A 21106-nucleotide genomic window follows, 5' to 3' on the forward strand; every position below is an offset into this window, starting at 1 on the left:
CTGCAATGCTTGGTAAGAAATGTACGCATTATCCTGCCCATGTAATTGTAACCCCTCTGTACAGTATGTTCACAAATAAAATAAAAAAACAAAGTATTATTTAAGCATTTGCTTATTATTGCTAGTTATTTCCTTTTTTCCTTCCTTCCTTCTCTTCTTCCCCTCCCTCCCTTCTTGTCTGCCTTCTTTCCTCTTTCCCTCCAGTTAGGGTCCTACACTCTGCCTTGAACCCATTATGAAGTCTAGACCGCAGTCAAATTTATAATCCTCCTGCCTCCACCTCTCAAGTTCTATAGAGACACACAACACCACATCCTGCTATTTCTTATTATTATCACATTGAGATAGAGATAGTGTGATCTGGGAAGGCTTCTACAAGGAAGTGCATTTAAGTCAAATCTTAAACACTCAGCAACACAAAAATTTAAAGATAGAGTTTGGAGGCAAAAGAAACTAAAGTACAAGCCAGGTATTGGTGGCTCACGCCTGTAATCCTAGCTACTCAGGAGGCTAAGATCTGAGGATCATGGTTCAAAGCCAGCCGGGTCAGGAAAGTCCGAGAGACTCTGATCTCCAATAAACCACTCAGAAAACCAGAAGTGGCACTGTGGCTCAAGTGGTAGAGCACTCGCCTTGAGCTGAAGAACTGAGGGATAGTGCCCAGGCCCAGAGTTCAAGCCTGACCAAAAAAAAAAAAAGTACAGAAACCCCCAGAACCAGATGTGTGACACACATCTGCTAAATGTAAAGAGCTGGTCAGCAACCGTGTAAATGAGTGACACTGGTTGTAGGAAGGAGTTGGACATTATTCTAAGGATAAAGAGAAGCCTTGGGTGCCTTGTCAGCATGGCATTAACATGCTTTGTTTTACATTTTACAAATATCAATGCAATGAAAGTATCAATAACATCCATCTTACCATTAATCCTTACTTTTCAAATCCTGTTTTTTTTCCCTGCAGGGTAAATAATTCTCTGACTGTATTTTTCAAATTTATAATAGTGTTTTAAAAAGTAGAATCAGATTAAAAGGCTTAGCTAGATACACACATATGTTCATATATATGTATATGTGTATTGATACATATATAGATACATATCCAGCGTGAACAAAGATTATGTAAAATCACATGCAGACCATATTTTAGGATTCTAAAATTCGTATTAAACATATTTATTAGGTTAAAAGTCACAATCCTTTATAGGAGAGCCATTGAATGGTTTAGTTGCCTGTCAATTAGACAGAGGAAGAAGAGACTTTGGGGGTTCCACTTCTCAAATTTCTGTCCCATTGGCCTTACCAGTTAGTTATTAGCTCCTTCTTCCTCCAGAGAAAGAAAATAGTGCAAAATGATTTTTTGGAACCAGGAAAAATTTACTAATGGATGTTGCTACTTTCCTTAGTCTTCCTCTTAGGCTATATTCCTCTCTAAATTCATAGTGATTTAGCAAATTGAAGTCTACCTTGGCCACAATGTCCTACCCAATCTCACCAGATATCCTGGGTATGGTTCTCTGGCCTCAAAGTAACTATGTTAATTAGTTGATAACACGTGTGGAGAGGGATAAATTATGATGGAAAAAGAGCATTTCTATTCTACTAGCATACATTAAATCATCAACCTTAATATTTAACACTTGAAGGACTATTAGTGTAGTTAAAATATCATGTTCAATACTCCTTACATTACCACATATGTATATAAACAGAAGTATACTTTACAAGAAGACATCTTTGAATCTTCTTAATTCATAAAGGTTCAGTTTTAAAAGTTAAAATATATAGGTATATAAATGAACAGTTTACCTCTTTGGTCAGGTCTTTCATTATTGCCTTCTGTGGTTTCAGCAGAAGAGGTGGGTGGACTAACAGGAGGGCTGGAAGTAAAGTTTATACACCCTGTAGCTGTGTTGATTTCAAAGTACTCTTGATTGTGATTCATTCGATGAAAATCCAGAGATGACACAATGGATGTTCGCTGTTTTGGCTAAAAATAAGAAAGCACGATGAAATCATTAATATGATAATATTCCCATCTATTTAACCAAACTAATCTTTTTTTATTTAGTTAAGCTCTGTGGGTTCTGTACTTAAAAAAGAGATACCACACACTCACTCAACTTAGTGAACATATTATTTAATGACAAAAGATCATGGCATAATTGTTATAATTTAGGCATTTCATTAGATTCAACACAGCATGATAGAAATATAGTACTCAGCATTTCTCTTAATGATCCATTTAGAGAGTTGCAACTTTATGTCACCTTTCATTCAACTAACATTTATTAAACATCTGGCATTTGCTAACCCTACAGGTATAGGATCTAATAAAAGGTCTCTTACAAGACTGAAGTATAATTAAAGCAGTTCTGTTTTTTTTATTCTTTTACATAGTCCAAGGAATGGTAGCATTGGATATTTTCCCAAATTATCATATGCTGGAATTTAATCATCAGAAGTAAGTGAAGTTCCATGGAATATTCTCCAGGACCAAAGAATCTATTTGGAATTCATAGTGAGCTTTGATTTTCTTTTTTTTAAGGATTTTAATTAACTCCCACATAACAAGAAAAGTCAATTTAAGCACAAAAGTAAAAATCGTGGAATATTGGCAGATATAATCTACACCCTTTGTCAATAAAGGATTATTCCTTATAGTAGATCCTTGTTCTATCAATAGTACCCAACTTCTTTCTTCTTTCATGAGGTTTTAACAATTTGTCCTTTGGAACCACTGAAATCCTTCTGTCTCACAGATGTGCATATCTTTCCCAAGAATCAACCTATTTACTTTTCGTTCTTTTATTCATATTATTAAAATATTTCTTGTAATAATCACAAACATCATCTCTATATAACAAGATAAAGTTTATTGTACATTTACCTTCTCAAAATACAAACATTTTAATTTTCTAATATTTTTGTTGCTTTCAATATCTTGTAACTCACTGTACTCAAATGTCTAGCCTCTTCCAAATCATCATAATTTAATCTTTATGTAGATACCAGTTAGTGTATAATCTAAAGCAACTGAGTGGAAGACATCTGAATTTTGCAGAATGTTTTAAAATACAAGGTATAAAATCATCACAATATGCTTTATTCTTTCATCACTGCAATATTTTTAATGAAAGAGGTTGAGAGGGATAAATATTATTATAGAAGAGAGCACAAGTCATTTATTATTATGACATATCAATTTGGTAATAGAATTCCAATTAGTACTCACGCAAAATTCAGTTGCTTTTGAAGTTTGAAAGATCAGGATTTAATGTCAGGTTTGGTTTCTCATGAAATGTATGTCCTTGGGGCTATGAATCTCAATATCACATTCATTGCCCTTTCCACTAGAGTCTGGAACAGCAATTACAGAGGCACAAGCTATGACCATGGCTCTAATAGACACACGGGTATAATCATTGTTCTAGGTTTTGTTTTATTATTTTATGTTATAATTTGTTTTATTATATATAGATAACAATTTGCTATACTGTTTCCTCCTATAAGTAAAAGTTAAGCCAACTGATATATGTGATCTCCTTGTAAATGTTTTTAAAATATGCTCTGAACTTAGACCACCCAGAATTCTAATTGCAATAAAATGCCAGATGCCAGTGGCACATGTTTATAATCCTAGCTACATGAGACTCTGAGATCAGAAAGAACATGGTTCCAGGCCAGCTCCAAAGGAAAAGCTTTATGTAGTGACACACACATATCATCCCAATTACAACAGAAAGCATAAATAAGAGGACTCAAGTGCAGACTAGCCCAGGCAAAAAGCAAGACCTTATCTTAAGAAATAACCAAAAAATCCTGGAGGTATGGTTCAAGCAGTAAGGCACCTGCCAAGCAAATGAGAAGCCCTGAGTTCAAACCACAACATATTACTCAAATATAACAAAAATAAACACACACAAGACATATTTTTATATGGGACATTTATATAGGACATTTTTCTGCATTAATTCATTTTATAATATTTGCTGATTGTACACTAAATTACAGAGAATGATGAGCACTGCAATAGGAATAAAAATGTAAGACATTCTCCCTGTTCTCTAGGTGACTGTAGTCAAGGAGGGAGGAAAGACCAACAACACAATGACAGTCAGCACAGCACAGAAGCTACAGTCAGCAATAGCCAAAAATGTAAGGAACTTCAAGCTGGGCCTCTACGTTAGGGTGAGGATCAGAAAAGGCTTCCCTGGGAGGTGAGCCATAGCTCATTAGAAGCTTGATGAACACTGGTGAAAGGCAGACAAAACAGAATACAGAAAGTGAAGACAAAGCTGCAAATAGATCAGTATGGCCATCGTGGTGTATGTGAAGGTAGGTGAATTTCAGGCCAGTTGTGGAAGCCAAGTTATAAAGGGGCCTCAATGCCACAGTAAGCAACAATGAGATGTACAAGTTGTTATGTCGAAAAACAAACTTTACAACTTTGGTGGGGGGGGAGGATTGGGTAGGGGGGGTGTGGGGGAGCAGAGGATGGGAAGGGGAAACAAAGGAGGAGGCAACAATGCTTGATAAGAAATGTATTCATTATCTTGCCCATGTAATTGTAACCCCTCTGTAGGGTATTTTCACAATAAAAAAAAAAGACTACTTAAAAATAAAACAAGAATAACTTGAACATGTTAAGTGACTACTGAAGATTTCCAAACAGGAATACTTCAAAGTTTGGTTAGTATTTTAATAAACAAATTTTTAGCAGTTTAAAGAATAGATTTATAGGTTGAGGTGTAGGAAAGGAGACTAGTTTGAGAGATGTTATAGATTTCCAGCCAAGACATGGTATGGTCATGCAGCAAGACAGTAGCCATTATTTTTTCAGAGAAAGGTCTCACATTTTTGCCTGGGGCCAGCCATGGAGCACAGACTTCTTACGTATTTCTTCTGTATGTATAGGTTATAGACATGAAACACTATGCCCATGAATGTATCCAGATGCAGTGTGGTGAGGGTCTCACTAATTCCTATCTGACCTTGTACCATGAGACTTTGTATTCCACCAAGTAGCTAGGATTGTAGGCATTTGCCATCACGCCTGGCTCTAGCAATTCTTGTCTTTTTTATAAAAGAGTCATTTTAGACAACATTTTCATGCTCAATACAACCATATCTGTAGCTTTGCCTTTATTTCCCAGTCTCACTTGCATTTGATTGGGCCATGTGACTAACTGCAACTAATTGGTGGTATAAGTAAGCTCTATCTCTCTCACTGTGATGATGTAGCTGCAAATTAAAAGAAGGTCATGCAACCCTGACAAGGCTTTAGGAAGTGTTAAAGTAAACTTGCTTCATGCTAAGCCATTATGATCTGGGTTTGAATATTATGTCAGATAGCATTGCTTACTCTACCATAACCAGAACAGGATGCAATGGCTAAAAGAGGCTCAAGATTACATAAGAGTTAGCCAAAGAGCCATACATCAGAAAGAAGGTTCATGTGCTCAAATCTAGGGACATGTGAATGGTATCTCAAAACACAAAAGGCAAAGGCAAGATTTAAAAAAGCCTTGCCTTTGGAGAGCTATAAAATAGCAGTGGGAGAAACAATAAGGGATAGTAGCAATACTAACATGGAGATTAAAGAGGATGGGTTTAGAACATGCTCTTAAACTTTGATATGAATCCATTTTTAACTACTCAAATGGAATTCTGCTAAGCCATTAGGTATGAAAAAGAGTGTTGACACAAGTTCACTGAATTACAATTGGAGTTGTGTTCACTGTGGCTCATCCACTTTAAAACAACCCCCTCCCTGTGGTCCAGTCCTCACATCTACTTTCCTAAGGATTTGAACCCACACATGTTAACTTAGCAGACATCAGAAAACTGCATCTCAGGGACCACAACCAATTTTCTGCATGTTTTTATCAAACTTATAAGCTAAAAATGTTCTCCACATTTTTCATAGTTGAAAAAAAATCAAGGGAAGTATTATGCTATTCACATATGAAAATTCCAAAATTCTGAATTAATTGTCCCTAAACATGGCTTTACTGGGATTTTGCCATGCCTCTGGTTCTTGTCTGGCTGTCTTCCTGCTCCAGCAACCAGTGAGTGTTTACTCCAGAGCCATGAGAACTACAAAGCTTAAGCTATTTTACTTTCTAGTCCTTCTTATTAAAAAAAAAAAAAAAAGCTTCTCATCCATACAAGACAGTGGTTAAGGATGTCTCTGAGGAACTGAAATTAAACAAACTGCAAGGCCTATAAAGGTTCAGGACCTGCCATGAAAAGTTATTGGAACCAGCAAAACATGGAAAAATGGACTCCTTCCAAACAGTGTTTTCCATGATCTCTATCTTGATCTGTTGTGGTGTTTTTTTGTTTTTTGGTCGGTCGTGGGGCTTGAACTCTGGGTCTGGACACTGTCTCTCAGCTCTTCAGCTCAAGGCGAGCGCTCTACCACTTGAGCTACAGCGCCACTTCCGGTTTTCTGGTGGTTTATTGGAGATAGGAGTCTCACAGTCTCTCCTGCCCAGACTGGCTTTGAACCGCGATCCTCAGATCTCAGCCTCCTGAGTAGCTAGGATTACAGGCGTGAGCCACCAGTGCCCGGCTTGTTGTGGTGTTTTGAACTTTTTTAAAATTTGTTATTAATGTCTTACTCCAATGGGCACAGGGACAATCACAGCACAATAGTAAATCCTTACACATCTCTGGGGACTCTGCTTTGCAATCAGTTAAGTGCTCCTGACCTTGACCCTCTCCACACTCAGGCTCTCACTGCTATGTCAGCGGTTGCTGGGGTGGGGAGTAGTGGTGGTACTGGGATTAGGGGAGTTGATGGCCAAGAATCCCTCTGTGTAAGATAGAGATATGGTGGGATGTAAGACAAGGATCAGCAACTCCAAGTCAAGCATAGATTCCATTATAACCCATATGCCTTACTGAAAAACACAAGTTCAGACATATAACAATTAAGAATTTTAGATGCAGCAGTAAATCTCAGTCCTCTGAGCACAGAACGGGCTGTGACTGCATTGGTTTCACACCCATGGAACCAGCCCCATCTTAGACAGAGACTCCTTGAAAGGGACCATGGTATCTATTTGTTAGATGCACAGGAAGCTGGATGTATTTCTTATATTTGCTATGGATCTTATTTGTTAATCAGAACCTGTTATCATAAGAATATTTTTCTGCTGGGCACCAGTGGCTCACACCTGTAATCCTAGCTACTCAGGAGGCTGAGATCTGAGGATTGTGGTTCAAAGCCAGCCTGGCAGGAAAGTCTGTGAAACTCTTAGTTCCAATAAACCATCAGGAAACCGAAAGTGGTGCTGTAGCTCAAGAGCTTGAGCTCCAGAGCTGAGGGACAGCGCTCAGGCCTAGAGTTCAAGCCCCACCACTGACAAAAAAAAATGTATTTTTTTTTCTGCTACGTATAGATACAAGTGAAATACATGCTTTTCAAAAGTCATTACCTTTATCTTGCCCATGTAATTTTAACCCCACTGTACAGTATTTTCACAATAAAAAAGTCATTACCTGACTTATGTAACTGTAACCTCTCTGTACACCTTCTTTACAATAATATAAAATAAAATTAAAATTAAAAAGTGAAATATATTCTGCTGCAACTTCAGTAATGTCTTGGTATTATAGAAAACCACGTATGAGATCTACACATGAATACAATAAGTACATATAACTCCCAAATGAGATAAAATTTCAATAATGTGACATGTCTTTCCAAATTTAATCTAAATTTTAAATATTCACTTTATGGTTTTTCTTCGGTTATTGTCAAATTTTTTAAACAAATGGACATTGGAAAAATCCACTTACTTGAACTTAAGTGAATTTAAATCAGTTGAAATCACTTAATTTAATTATAAAGGGGCCTTTTCAACATCATAATAAAATGTCAAATAGGACTAGAGGGTTCCACTGATGTCAGCTTAAGAAAAAGTGATGGTAGCAAAAGTCAATAGTAATATTAAATTAGCTAGGCAACACCAAAGTTCAAAATGAGGTCTCAGAGAAAATCACTGGAGGTCAGAAAATTAGTGGCAAATAGAAATATAGGGAGATGACCAACTTTCTGGATAAGTGACAAATTCTCTCAGTATAAAGCAATGTCCTATCAATTCAGGGGGAGTAAAATTAGGTACTTCCTTAAATATTTTTTTAAAAGATAGTGAATAAGACGGTAAAAACTAAAGTGAAGAACCGAAAAGGAAACTTTTGGAAACTTAATCAACCTGGAATATTTTGGGTATATAATTTATGGTGAAATATTTAATTCTAAGTATTTTTTTCCAAAATGATGGCCTTACCGTATCACTACCATCATTTCTCCACTGATTTGAAATGTCACATTTATCATATACTAAATTTTTATTTATTTTTATTAATAAGTTTTTTATTGTGAAAATACTGTACAGAGGAGCATAGGGGTTACAATTACATGAGCAAGGTAATGAATACATTTCTTATCAAGCATTGCTGCCTCTTCCTTTGTTTCCCCTTATGATCCCTGCCCTCCCATCTCCCCCACCCAGTCCCCACTCCTCCCCCCCCAACCAAAGTTATAAAGTTCATTTTTGGACATAATGTCTTATACATCTCATTGTTGCAATGGGTCCACCTGTATCCTTATTTAAACAATTTGTTTTTTCTCTTCCCCTCCACAAATTATACCAACATCAAATACAGTGAAAACAGGGGTTATACCGTGGGGGAGGGACATACAAAGCAACAAAGAAATCACCTTATAAATATGATAGAAACAATAGCAAGAAAGAAAAACAAATTGAGTCCTTATCTTTGGATTCCTTTCACCTAACATCAACTTGTTTCTCAGTATAGATTCTTGGACTTCGTTCCATTTCCATTGATAACTTGTCTGTCTATTCCTATGTTAACCCCAACCTCTGAATTACTGCTGTGCCTCTTTCTGCTACTAGAGCTCTTAGTAAGCAGATGTCAATTCTCTCCAAAGACTTCTTGTCTTCTATTCTACAAGTATTATTCAGGGGAATATTCTATAGCACTTCCATTAATGTGTTCATTAAATTTATAGTGATGTGTCAAGCACTGTTCTAGGCTGTGAGAAAATATCAGAGAACTAGTAAGAAAAGGTAAAAAAAAAAAACCCTTTTAAACATTTTACTGTAACATTTGATATGATGGTCCTATTTTTAGTTGTCAAGTAATTCTATTTTTTTGCTAAATATTCCATTTTTAAAAAGCCTCTTCTTAACTTTAATGAGTTCAATAACCCCTCAAAACTTTCTAAAGAAACTGATTGGAATCTAACTCTGGTGTTAATTCTGTTTTCTCAGGGGTTATTTTCTTTGTTCATTGACTAGGCTTCTCTCATTTTTTGTTGTGAATTTCCCTCATGTGTCTGGCATAATTGATTAACCATCTTTGATTACCTAAGACACTGCCCTATAAGTTCTCCTGCCTCAATTCTCACAGGAGGAATTAGGCAGACTTCTCCTCTTATCTGGACAAGTTATTATCTGGTGAGCAAATGGAAAAGCCTATTGCTCAAAGTATGCAGTGCTGAGATTCTTCAGTTGCTATTATTCCACTGGGGTTCCAGGATTCTAGCAAATATATCAAGGACATTCACTTGTTCCAGAGATGTCTTCCCACTGTGGATTTCTCGCCCTGGTTTTGTCTACATCTTACAACGTTTTGCTTGATCCTGCAGAACTTCCCAAATACCTCTGCTAGTAATACTCTCAATTTTGCCACGGTTACATAGATTTATTGTTAAGTTTCTGCTTATTTTACTATCCTAATTGTATTTAAAGAGGGAGAAAATGTAAACTGTTGGGATCCATTCACCTCAGAGTCTTCATTTTTCTTTCTCTCCTCTCTTTCCTCTCTCTTCTTCTCCTCTACTCCTTCCCCCTCCCCCTTTCCTGTGCCAGTCCTTGAACTCTGGGATTGGACGCTGTCCTTGAGCTGTTTTGTTTAATGTTAGTGCTTTACCACTTGAGCCACAGCTCCACTTCCAACTGTTCAGGTAGTTAACTGGAGATAAGAATCTCATGGACTTTCCTACTCTGACAGGCTTTAAACTGTGATCCTCAGATCTCAGCCTCCTGAGTAGGTAGGATTACAGGCATGAGCTACTGAAGCCTGGATCACATTTCTCTTTTTTAATCTTTTATTATTTTTTAAGTGATAGAGCTCAAAGACAAATTCTCTTGCATACTCTGTCTTGATCAGAACAAGTATAGAGATTTGAAGTCCAGATCACTCAGTGAAGGTAAATATTATAATACTTTCATGATAGATGTCATACAAATTAAAAACAATATTTCTTTTCAAGAAAATGAAAAAAATTAAAGTGAAGTATGTGTGTATATGAATATGTGTGCATATATGATATTAATATGATTAAGACTTGTTCTAAAGGTATAGAACTTTTTATCTCTAGATAGGCAAAAATGCCATTTTCTGCATTATATATTATACATATAGCTTATACATAGTTCAAATATATACAGAAAAGTATATAATGACCACAGAGAAGTTAAAGTGAATGTGCATGAGGAACTTTTGAGTACTTAAGAGAAATGGACATTCTTCTAGGCCCTTTGGACTTGTCATATTAAGCTTTTAATAGAATTAAAAGCACCTCTTTTTCTTTCCCTTTTGCAGACTTGAGGTGCAGATTTGGTCTTACAGTAGCACTGGGAAACTGATCTTTAATTCCTCATCTTCATATCAAGCGGTTTTCCTCCTTGCACTATGTTGATAGTAATGATGTTTTTATTTATTTATTTTTGTAAAGGTTATATACAGAGAGGGTACAGTTTTGTAAGTTGGGTATTGAGTACATTTCTTTTTGAACAGTGTCACCTTTTCCCTCATTTTCTTCCAGTTTTTTTCTCCCAATCCTCCTTTCCTATAAGTTTATAGCTCAACATAGTGCCTAGTAAGAATCACTGCTGAATTAGTTCACCCTTTGTTCCACCATTTCTGTGTTTCTCCTTACCCTCCCCAAATCAGATAAACTTACATGCAAGACAAAAGGTACAGAAGTCAAAAACAAGGACAAAAGGGGAAAAATAGAAAAATCAACCCACAAAATAAAATCAAAAGCTTCTTGTTTTCATTTCTTGGAGTTCATTTTGATAAGCATCATTTTATATGATCACATGCACATAGCTATTGAGTCTTTGTGATCCTATCCTAAGAATATCCTCCTTTGACCTTACTATGTGAATTTTTAGAGTCCTGTTTCATTTATCATGTTCAAGTATAATTTTTTTATCTTTGATTATCCATTGGGTTTACTTGTAGATTTATAGGCATATTCTAACTATTACAAATGAGGGAAAACATACAACCTATGTTTCTTTGGGTCTGGCTTACTTGGCTTAATATTAAGTCTTTCCATTTTCTTGAGAATAAGGCAATGCCATTCTTTCTGATGGAAGCATAGGATTCTATTATGTATCTATGCCACATTTTCTTGATACATTTGTCCATTGATTTTCTTTTATTGTGAAAATACCATACAGAGGGGTTATAATTACATGGGCAAGGTAATGGGTACATTTCTTATCAAGCATTGTTACCTCCTCCTTTGTTTCTCCTTACCATCCCTTCCCATCTCCCGTTCCCTCCACCCCTGAAGTAGTGATTTTTTAAAATATCGGCATTGTTAAAAAGATTTTGAAAGAAAATAAAAATGTGTAGAAAATGGAAACAAATAGAATCTAATACTAGAATCTAGTATTAAATCTTCTAGGTAAGACATTTTCTTCCTTTTTTGATTGTTGTTGCTCCTGATTCATTTCAATTTTTATAGAGATTTGATATAGATTAAAATATGTGTGTCTATTATTAAAAGGGACAGACTACAAGACCATTAGTATATTTTTCATATTTAACATATATAGGCATCACTACAAAGTTTTTAAAATGGAAAATCTATAATACATGTTTCTTGTTACAAATTAGTTTTCTCATAAAAGTTATTCAAACTAGCATTGGAAAAACTATATACTATTAAATGATAATGTTTTGGGGTTTGTTCTAATTTTATTCAATAAAAATGTTAAACAAATTTGGACTCAAAGCTGATATTGAAAAACTGGAGAGCATTTTGGGTTTACACTCAGAGAAGCCTCTCCCAGCACTGTAATCCACAGGATTGTCTACAGCTATATTCACAAGACACTATGTTGGAAACAAACTTTACAATTTGGGGGGGTGGGAATTTGAGGGAGTGGGAAAGTGGGAAAAAAATGAGGGAGGGTGTAACAAGTTCGATAAGGAATGTACTCACTACCTTACATATGTAGCTGTGCATCACTTGACAGTAAAAGTAAATTTAAAAGAGTTTTTTTTGCCAGTCCTGGGGCTTGAAATCAGAGCCTGCCCACTATCCCTGAGCTTCTTTTGCTCAAGGCTAGCACTCTACCACTCTTCCACTCTACAGCGCCACTTCCAGCTCTTTCTATTTATGTGGTACTGAGGAATGGAACCCCAGGGCTTCATGCATGCTAGATAAGCACTTTACCACTGAGCCACATTCCCAGACCTAAAAAATATTTTAATTAAGCATTTCAAATACTTATACATTAATATTTCAGAGATGCTCTGTCAAATTCAAAATAAGTAAGAAAATGAGTTTTATTTCCCATTTTAGTATTTTTTAAAAATACATAAAATGATTTGGTCCATTTTAAAGAACAGCAGGAAGTAATTATGCAAAGTATTATAGAAATATGTTCTGAACAACCAAAATAGGAAGCATGTATTAGTGTGTGGGTGAAAGAAAGAAATTTGCACAAAGAAATGTGCACATTGCTGTTTTTGAAATAACAGCTTAATTTTTAAATTTAAAATATTGTTTTGAAAATGTTTTGAGGAATTGTGGATTATGATGCAGCTTGTAAAAAATAATACAGAAGAGCTCATATGGTCTTTACCTAATTCTCCCCAGTGAGAAAGTCTCACAGAACCATAGCACTTATCACAATGAGATCAACAATGAATTTCATCAGCTTAACAATCCCCCCTCTCTCTTTCACACACACACACACACACACACACACACGCACATACATGCACACACATGCACATACACGCACATACACGCACACACGCACACACACGCACACGCACACACAGGAAGGAGGCTGAGTCTAAGTAATTTCTTACAGCCATCCCGGTACCTCTTGCTGGGTGGAGGGAATTCTCCACCCACTGCTGAGAAGCACAGAGGTGAAAGAAGCAGATGCCTAGCTCAAGATGAGCTAGGAGGGCTCTGCTTCAGAGACATGCAGATGTCATAGCCTTTGCACATAGAGAATGCTCTGATTCTGCATTAACTCCCGAAATAGCTTGAATCTCTAGCCTCTGAGTAGCCTCTAAGTATACCGTATATGGAAGATTAAGGCCTATCATCCCTAGATGGAAAAGTTCTGCTGGTACCTGAGTATGTCCATTTAAGATCTGGCATCTTGTCTTCATGGTGTGGGAAGGTGAAGTCCCTCCCTCAGGTGATGGGCATACCTGAATCCCTAGGACTGGGACCCTTCCCCCTGGCCTGACCCTATTTAGGCCTGGACCAGCTCAAGGGTGTATCTCCATGTTCCTGTACAGTTTCCTGTCTCCTGGCTGTTCTCCAGTCACCATGGCATCCCACTTCAGCTCTCCATTGGAGGTGAATTGGTTTGCTGGTATTGTTTTTGCTCTTTCTTTCTTCTCTGGCCTGTTTCCTGTGTTAAGTATTTGCTGCTGCAGTCCTTTATAACAATTGGCTGCCTGCACACCACTAGTGCTCCAATAAAGACTACAAGATTCACTTCCTGCTCCAAAATGCAGATAACAGGATAAGGATCTGATTTATGGCAGGATGTATTCTTACCTGGAAACTCAGAAAGTAACACCAGGTATGGTTAGAGCAAAAACAAAGCGCCTATTTTTGCATAACTATGAAGCCACATTCCCTTCCTTTACCCTATAAATACCCCAATAACCCAAAGAGCAGTGTGTCTCTCTGGTCTCTTCTCTATCACTGTCTCTCAGCATGAGAGCACCCACACTCTGTTAGAGTGTGCCCTTTTGTGCATTTGTCTGCTCTTTTGTCTGTTTGTCTACTTGCCTGCTTGTTTACTTACTCAATAAAGCTCTGCCAAGTTTTCTTACCATTGTGACATGTCCAGAAATTCTATTCTGTGATTGAAGTCAAGGACCCTAAGTGAAGAGTTCCTACATTTAAAGGGAAATTTTCACTAAACCTCACTTCTGGCTAATGACAGCTTGGTTTTCCCACTTTATAAAAATAAATAAATATATATATAATTCTTAAATGTTTTTAAAATATTTTAAGTAAACTTTTTGAAGTATTAGATATATAAAATACAACATTTTTACTTTACAGATAGTTGATGAATTCTGACAAATAACCCTCACTACTATCAAGAGAGAACATTTTATAACTTCAAAGTCCACTTGTGACCTTCCACAGGTACTTTCTTCCTGCCCCCTCCTCATCCTTAACTCCTTCCTGGAAAGCATGAATCTGTGAATCTGTCTGTTTCTTTAGTGATTTTTCAAATCAAAAATATAATGGGTAGCTCACACCTGTAATCCTACCTACTCAGGAGGCTGAAATCTGAGGATTGCTGTTCAAAACCAGCCTGGGCAGCAAAGTCCATGAGACTCTTATCTCCAATTAACCACCAGAAAATCGAAGTGGTGCTATAGCTCATGTGACAAAGTGCCCATCTTGAGCTGAAAAGCTCAGGAACAGCACCCAGGCTCAGAGTTTAAGCCACATGACCAACAACAACAAAAAAGAATGTGATATAAATGGAGTCATGTTTATTTAATCTTTTAAGAAAGGCTTTTTTTCACTCATCAGTTTTCTGGAAGTCCTAATTTTCTGGAGATCCACGTTTTTGTTTGTATCAGTTGCTTGTTCCTTTTTTACTGGGTAATATTTAATCCATACGAATGTTTAATCAGTCACACTTTATGGTTCCCAGTGTTCAGCTATTTTTGAGTAATGGTATTATAAGTATTTGTGTATAGGTTTTTTTTAGTAAATGTTCTTCATTTACCTGGGATTAATTCTTAAGAGTACAAATGTTAGGACTGGGAAGGTGGCTCAACGGTAGAGTGCTTGCCTTGCATGCATGAGGCCCTGGGTTCAATTCCTCGGCACCACATAAGCAAAAAGAAAAAAAGCCAGAAGTGGTGCTGTGGCTCAAGTGGTAGAGCACTAGTCTTGAGCTGAAGAGCTGAGGGACTGCACCCAAGCCCAGAGTTCAGGCCCCACAACTGGACCTCCCTCCCCAAGAAAAGAGTACAAATGTTAGAAGAGTAATTTAATGTTTCAATGTTTTAAGAAACTGCCAAACTGTTTTTTCAGAATCATTTTACCGCTTTGCACTTCTGCCATTAATGCCTGGACTTTCTTTGGTCTTACTAGCATCTAGTGCTGGCACTGTTTTTTCATTTTGGCTGTTCTGATAGGGGTGTTGTGCTAGATAATTGTGGCTTCAGTTTATTTATGACATTGGTCTTTTCATGGGCGTATGTGTCATCTGTACATCCTCTACAACAAAATGCTACTTTGCCTTTTGCCTATTTTCTAATTGTATTGATTGTTTTAGACTGTAAGTAATTATTTAAAATATGTCTTCCTAATAGAAACAATATGGCCCTTTTTTTAAAAAATAAAAAAATGTTAATTTAAATTTATTTTCCTTAATTATTTATAAATGCAATTGCCATGAGGGTGATCACCAAGCAATGAAACAGTAAGAAAGAAATAAAGGGTCAAACCAGAAATATAACTGTAAGTACTTATTGTTAGGTTTTTAAAAAGAGGTATCCGAGTAAGAACTGCACCAGCACGCACGTGGTATTCAGGTAAGGGGGTAGGTTTATTCAGTAGACCTGCTGGGACCAGGCAAGGTTGGCACTCCACGTGGCTGGGAAAGGCCTGGCAATGAGAGAGAGCTGGGAAAGAGAGGAAAGAGAGAGGAAAGAGCTAGAAAAGAGCAGAGAGAGGGGTAAGAATAGTAGCACTCACGTGGTATTCAGGTAAGGGGTAGGGTTATTCAGTAGACCTGCTGGGACCAGGCAAGGTTGGCACTCCATGTGGCTGAGTAGTCAAGTGCAGTAGTGAGAAGGGGGGAAGAGTGTAGAACAAGGAGTTCAATCTGTAACTGACTGTGAACAATCAATTGTGATAACTCACTACCTTCGGACAACATATCATTGGATAATGAATTCAATTTGAAATAAACAGACATTTATCCTTGATTTTAACCAGTATATGTAGAAATAGTTAATAGTTTTGAGAAAATTTCTATTTGCATTTCAAGAATCAAACTAGGCTTTAATTCCCATGTCCTGCATAGAGAGCAGGAAATGTTCCTTTTTCTGTTTTGTTTTCCCCCTGTTAATTCTGTTATACTAAAGTCCTTGCTAAAACTCAAAAAAAAGAATTGAATCAAGCTTCACTGGACAAAGGTTGCTCAACATTTTAACCCAATCCATTCAGAAAAAAACCTCAAGACTCCATCTCCCATTTGTAAGGTCCGTTCCTGGATGGTTAGCAGACTCCACCCTCCTCGCAGCAAAGTCTCCACCCAGTACCTGCGTTACCTAGGCAACTGGGACACCTGGAAGAGGTCACATCTGCATTCGCTGAGGTCACATCTGAATTTGATGTGGCCACACCTTTCCCTGCCCATACCCTAGATAAGGCCTAGTGCAGGCTCTGTTCATTTCTAGCTCTCTGCTCTCTGTTCTATTCAAGCTCTCTCTCTGTTCATTTCTAGCTCTCTGCTCTCTCTGTTCTATTCTAGCTCTCTCTCTGTTCGTTTCTAGCTCTCTGCTCTCTCTTCCTTTTCTAGCTCTTTTCTCTCTCTTTCCTTTCTTTCCTCTTTCCTTTCCCAGCCACGTGGAGTGCCAACCTTGCCTGGTCCCAGCAGGTCTACTGAATAACCCTACCCCTTACCTGAATACCACGTGAGTGCTACTATTCTTACCCCTCTCTCTGCTCTTTTCTAGCTCTTTCCTCTCTTTCCCAGTTCTCTCTCATTCCCAGGCCTTTCCCAGCCACGTGGAGTGCCAACCTTGCCTGGTCCCAGCAGGTCTACTGAATAAACCTACTCCCTTACCTGAATACCACGTGCGTGCTGGTGCAGTTCTTACTCGGCTACCTCTTTTTAAAAACCTAACACTTATATGGATGAATAAGTACATAAACTTCCTTTGGAGAAAAATATAAGTGATGCCATAAAATTATAGAGGTTATTATTAGTAATTTTGTTGGTGGTACTAGGGATTGAACCCAGGGCTTTACATTTGTTACGCACATACTCTGCCACTTGAGCCACATCGCCCAACTCTTTTATAGTGGTTAAATTTGAGGTAGTTCTTGCGTTAGGACCAGGCTAGCCTGGGTTTCAGTCTTCCTACTTATAATTCCCAGTGTCCCTAGGGTTGACAGGCATTCACCATTGTGTCCACTAACTGTATTTTCCCCTTGGCTGGAATAACACACACTTGCCACTGTACTCAGCCATTGAGTATGATGGAGTCTTGTAAATTTTTATGCTCAGGCCAGCTTCAAAGCAAGTCCAAGAAACTAGGGTTAAAAGCTAAACCTGAGATTTTGTTAAAAATTAAGTTTAGATAATGATTTCAACTCTTTTTTCCCAAGTATTTATCTAAAACAGTTATCAAAATGCCCATTCATAAAAGTTTCCATAAATGCAAGACCCTGAGTTCTAACTCCAGTACCACCAAAAATGAATAAACAAAAAGCAAATGTTAAGAAAATAACTTATACATAGAAATTGTTTGCACTTCCTATAAAGAAATTCATTAAATTCTGAAATATTTCCTAGTTCGAAAGTCCCAGTTTCCACCTTTATATAAATGAAAAATTGAGAAACTACTCAGTTCATTTGTATCCTAAAGTCAAACAGTAAAAGGTTTATTTTCTACAAATTCCTGAATTTCCTGCCAATTCTTGTAGGTAAAATTTATTGACACTTATTTGGGAGACAGAATCAAATTTGGGGCAAGACAGAAATGGATTTAAATCATACAGCAGTATTTATGTTTCAGTATTTACATCTGAGAAATGAAGATCTGCCCCTTAAAATTGTTGTCTGGATCAATTAAGATAATGTAAATGAAGCACTAGGACAATACCTTCTTTAAAGTAAAGAAAGGATAAGTATTTGTATTCTTTCATTACAGCAAGATTTAATATAAATGAGCCCCAACTGAAAACATAAACAATAATGGGTTAAAACATAATATAGTCTAACATAATCACAGTATCTCCAACTACAGTGAAAAGACTTAGCAGAGGGGACAGCACCCAGGCCCAGAGTTCAAGCCCCATGACGGACCAACCCCTCCTCCCCCCAAAAAAAGACTGGCAGAGCACCTCTGATGCATTAGTTATTTGTAGAGATAAGGAAAAGAGGAATTAGTAAGGTTGAAAGAAAATACAGCACATAGACTTATCAGTGTTTAACAACAGCTGCCCTAGCAGCTGCAGTGATTTCTGTAAGTAGAAACTTTCGGAATTTCTGCTAGAATTTCCCCACAGGGAGCCAGGAAACCCTCTTTAGACAGCCCACCTCTATCTGATTTGGCAGAGGGAAAATTGGAGACAGTAAGGGACCACAGAGGGAGGAAAAAAGAAGGGAAGATACCCTTCAATGAATTGCTATTACATGTTATAAGATTAACTTTCAAAGGTTATTTAATGTTTTTGATATTCCATCCTCAATTCTAACTTAAAGATTTTATTCCTCTCTCTTTTTTTGCTATTAAACTACTTCTGCAGAGCATACATTTTACCGATAATTTTCACTTCCTGAACATTTCATTGGTGAGGGGAAATTACTAGACTAAAAATAGTATTAGTTTTGTCCAATACTGAGATGTAAACATTTCATCAGTCTTTGGGACCACTAGTCGACGCCTGCATCACCACATCACACATCACCACATGCTTGCCAAGCACAAGGACATATGTTCACTTTTTCATAAAGCTTTGAGTACTTCTTAAGTAAAATATTATCATTGTATTTTCATTTCTTTCATCCTCAGTGTTATTAAGCATATTTCCTTTTGTTTGTTAGATATGCATCATTTTCTTTCTTAAAATAGGCATTTATATTCTTTGACTGTTTTATTCTCCATGGTATGTTGTCTTTATAAATGTTCTCTGTATATTAAATACTAACATCTTAACCAGTTACATTTATTATAAATATTTCTATCTATTGGTTACTTGCATGTACTTGTAGATAGAATAATACAACAAATATGATTGAAATACATGAGTGCATAAGGGCAACTCACGGAAGACAGGATGAAAAGGGTTATTTTGACTGGTACGTGGATCTTATCCTGAGTCAGAGGTAAACTAGATAAAGAAATGTGGGGCTGGGAAGGTGGCTCAGTGGCAGAGTGCTTGCCTCGCATGCATGAGGCTCTGGGTTTGATTCCTCAGCATCACATAAGCAGAAAAAGCCAGATGTGGTGCTGTGGCTCAAATGATGGAGCGCTAGCTTTGAGCTGAAGAGCTGAGGGATAGCACCCAGGCCCAGAGTTCAGGCACCATGACCGACAAAAAACAAAAACAAAAACAAAAAAAGAAATGTATCAAAAAAAGTGAAGCAGAGTAAGCATGAGATTATAATCACTGTAATCATAGCTACTTGAGATTTGTAGATCAGGGGATCATGATTTGAAGCTACCCTGAAACATGAGAGTGTATGAGACACCATCTCCAACAATGGCCTGGAGTGTTGGTGCTTGTCTCACATTCCAATGACAAAAGAAGGCACAAACAATTACAGTCCAGGCCAGCCTAGGTGTAGAGTAAAACTGTATCTTGAAACTAACCAATGAAAAAAAGGGAAAATGAACTGTTGGAGTGGCTTATGTGGTAGAGCATCTGCTTAGCAAACACGATGCCCTGAGTTCAAACCCCAGTGCCACCAAAAGAACATGTTTCCTTTGATGACCTGAAGACTTACATGAGGTCTAAGATGTGCATAATTTGGGGACGGTGGTCACAAAGAGGAATTCCATGCTCAGAATATTGCCTGAGTCAGGAGTTTGAATGATATCCTGAAGGTTAAAGGCAATTGTAGTAGAAAAGTCAAAAGAATTTAAACAGTTGCTGTGGAATGGGAAAAAAGAAATTGTTTGAAAAAAATTAAGAAGCAAAACGGACATGCTTTGGAGGCTAATTAAATATAGAGACAGAAAGAAAGGGAGGAGTCTTGGGTAACTCAGATTTTTGCCTTGCGTAACTAAGTAGATGGTGGTGCAATTAATTGACATGAAGAAGGGTGGACAGATTTTTTTTTGAAAAACTATAATAATTCTGATGTCAAGAAAGTCTCATTTTCCAAATACCTGGGGTTATCTGATCAAATGAGGTATGTTATCATCTCACTTTTGGGTTGAGCCTCTATAATGTCATGTTTCTGCAAGAAAGAATTCCATTAGAATAGCATTCTTGACCTATACCTTCCATCTTCATTCACTCTCCTCTAAGGAGTCAGAGTTACTTAACTGTAAAGTGAATTTGGGGAGGTAACTAAGCACACTCATTGCTGCTGCTTCTGTTCACCACCACTTCAGAGCAAGAATGTCAACACAATGAATATGTCTACTGCTCTTCTATGGTAAAATCACTTCATAGGTTATCTAGCTGTTAGTGACTGGAATGTGTCTAATTAAAGGACAGTTAAAGCAAGCACATTCAGTCACACATCTGGAATTCAATCAATGATAAAAATACAACATTTGATTTCAATTTCCGAATTCCTGTATTCCATCTCCTAACTGCCTTCGAATGGAGAGAAAGAAGGGATATAGTTAATTTGTCTCCTAAACCTAAACAAATGCTTAATATTCCTCAGAGTGTCTAATAAAGTGTTTAAGAAAATGTAATGAATTAAATCCAATCAATGTAAAATAGGACAATATTAAAAGAGCACTATCTTAAATGGGAAAACAGAGATTCTTCTAATGACTTGTTTTTCAATTTTATACATTTAACAACATTGATTTAGAATTTAATTTTCAAGATAATCAATATATAGTATAC

The 21106-nt window shown here is 37.1% G+C and overlaps 1 protein-coding gene across 1 annotated transcript in view; it reads right to left on the bottom strand.

The window, feature by feature from the left end:
- Positions 1-21106, bottom strand: part of Anks1b (ankyrin repeat and sterile alpha motif domain containing 1B) — a 973033-nt gene that overhangs the window by 601170 nt on the left and 350757 nt on the right. Inside the window, exon 12 of the mRNA XM_013019014.1 lies at positions 1807-1987. Coding sequence (XP_012874468.1) covers positions 1807-1987 — 181 coding nt within the window. The remainder of the gene's footprint in view (positions 1-1806; positions 1988-21106) is intronic.

The sequence above is a fragment of the Dipodomys ordii genome, unplaced genomic scaffold (genome assembly GCF_000151885.1).
Source record: "Dipodomys ordii isolate 6190 unplaced genomic scaffold, Dord_2.0 Scaffold3, whole genome shotgun sequence".
In the NCBI taxonomy this organism is placed as follows: domain Eukaryota; kingdom Metazoa; phylum Chordata; class Mammalia; order Rodentia; family Heteromyidae; genus Dipodomys; species Dipodomys ordii.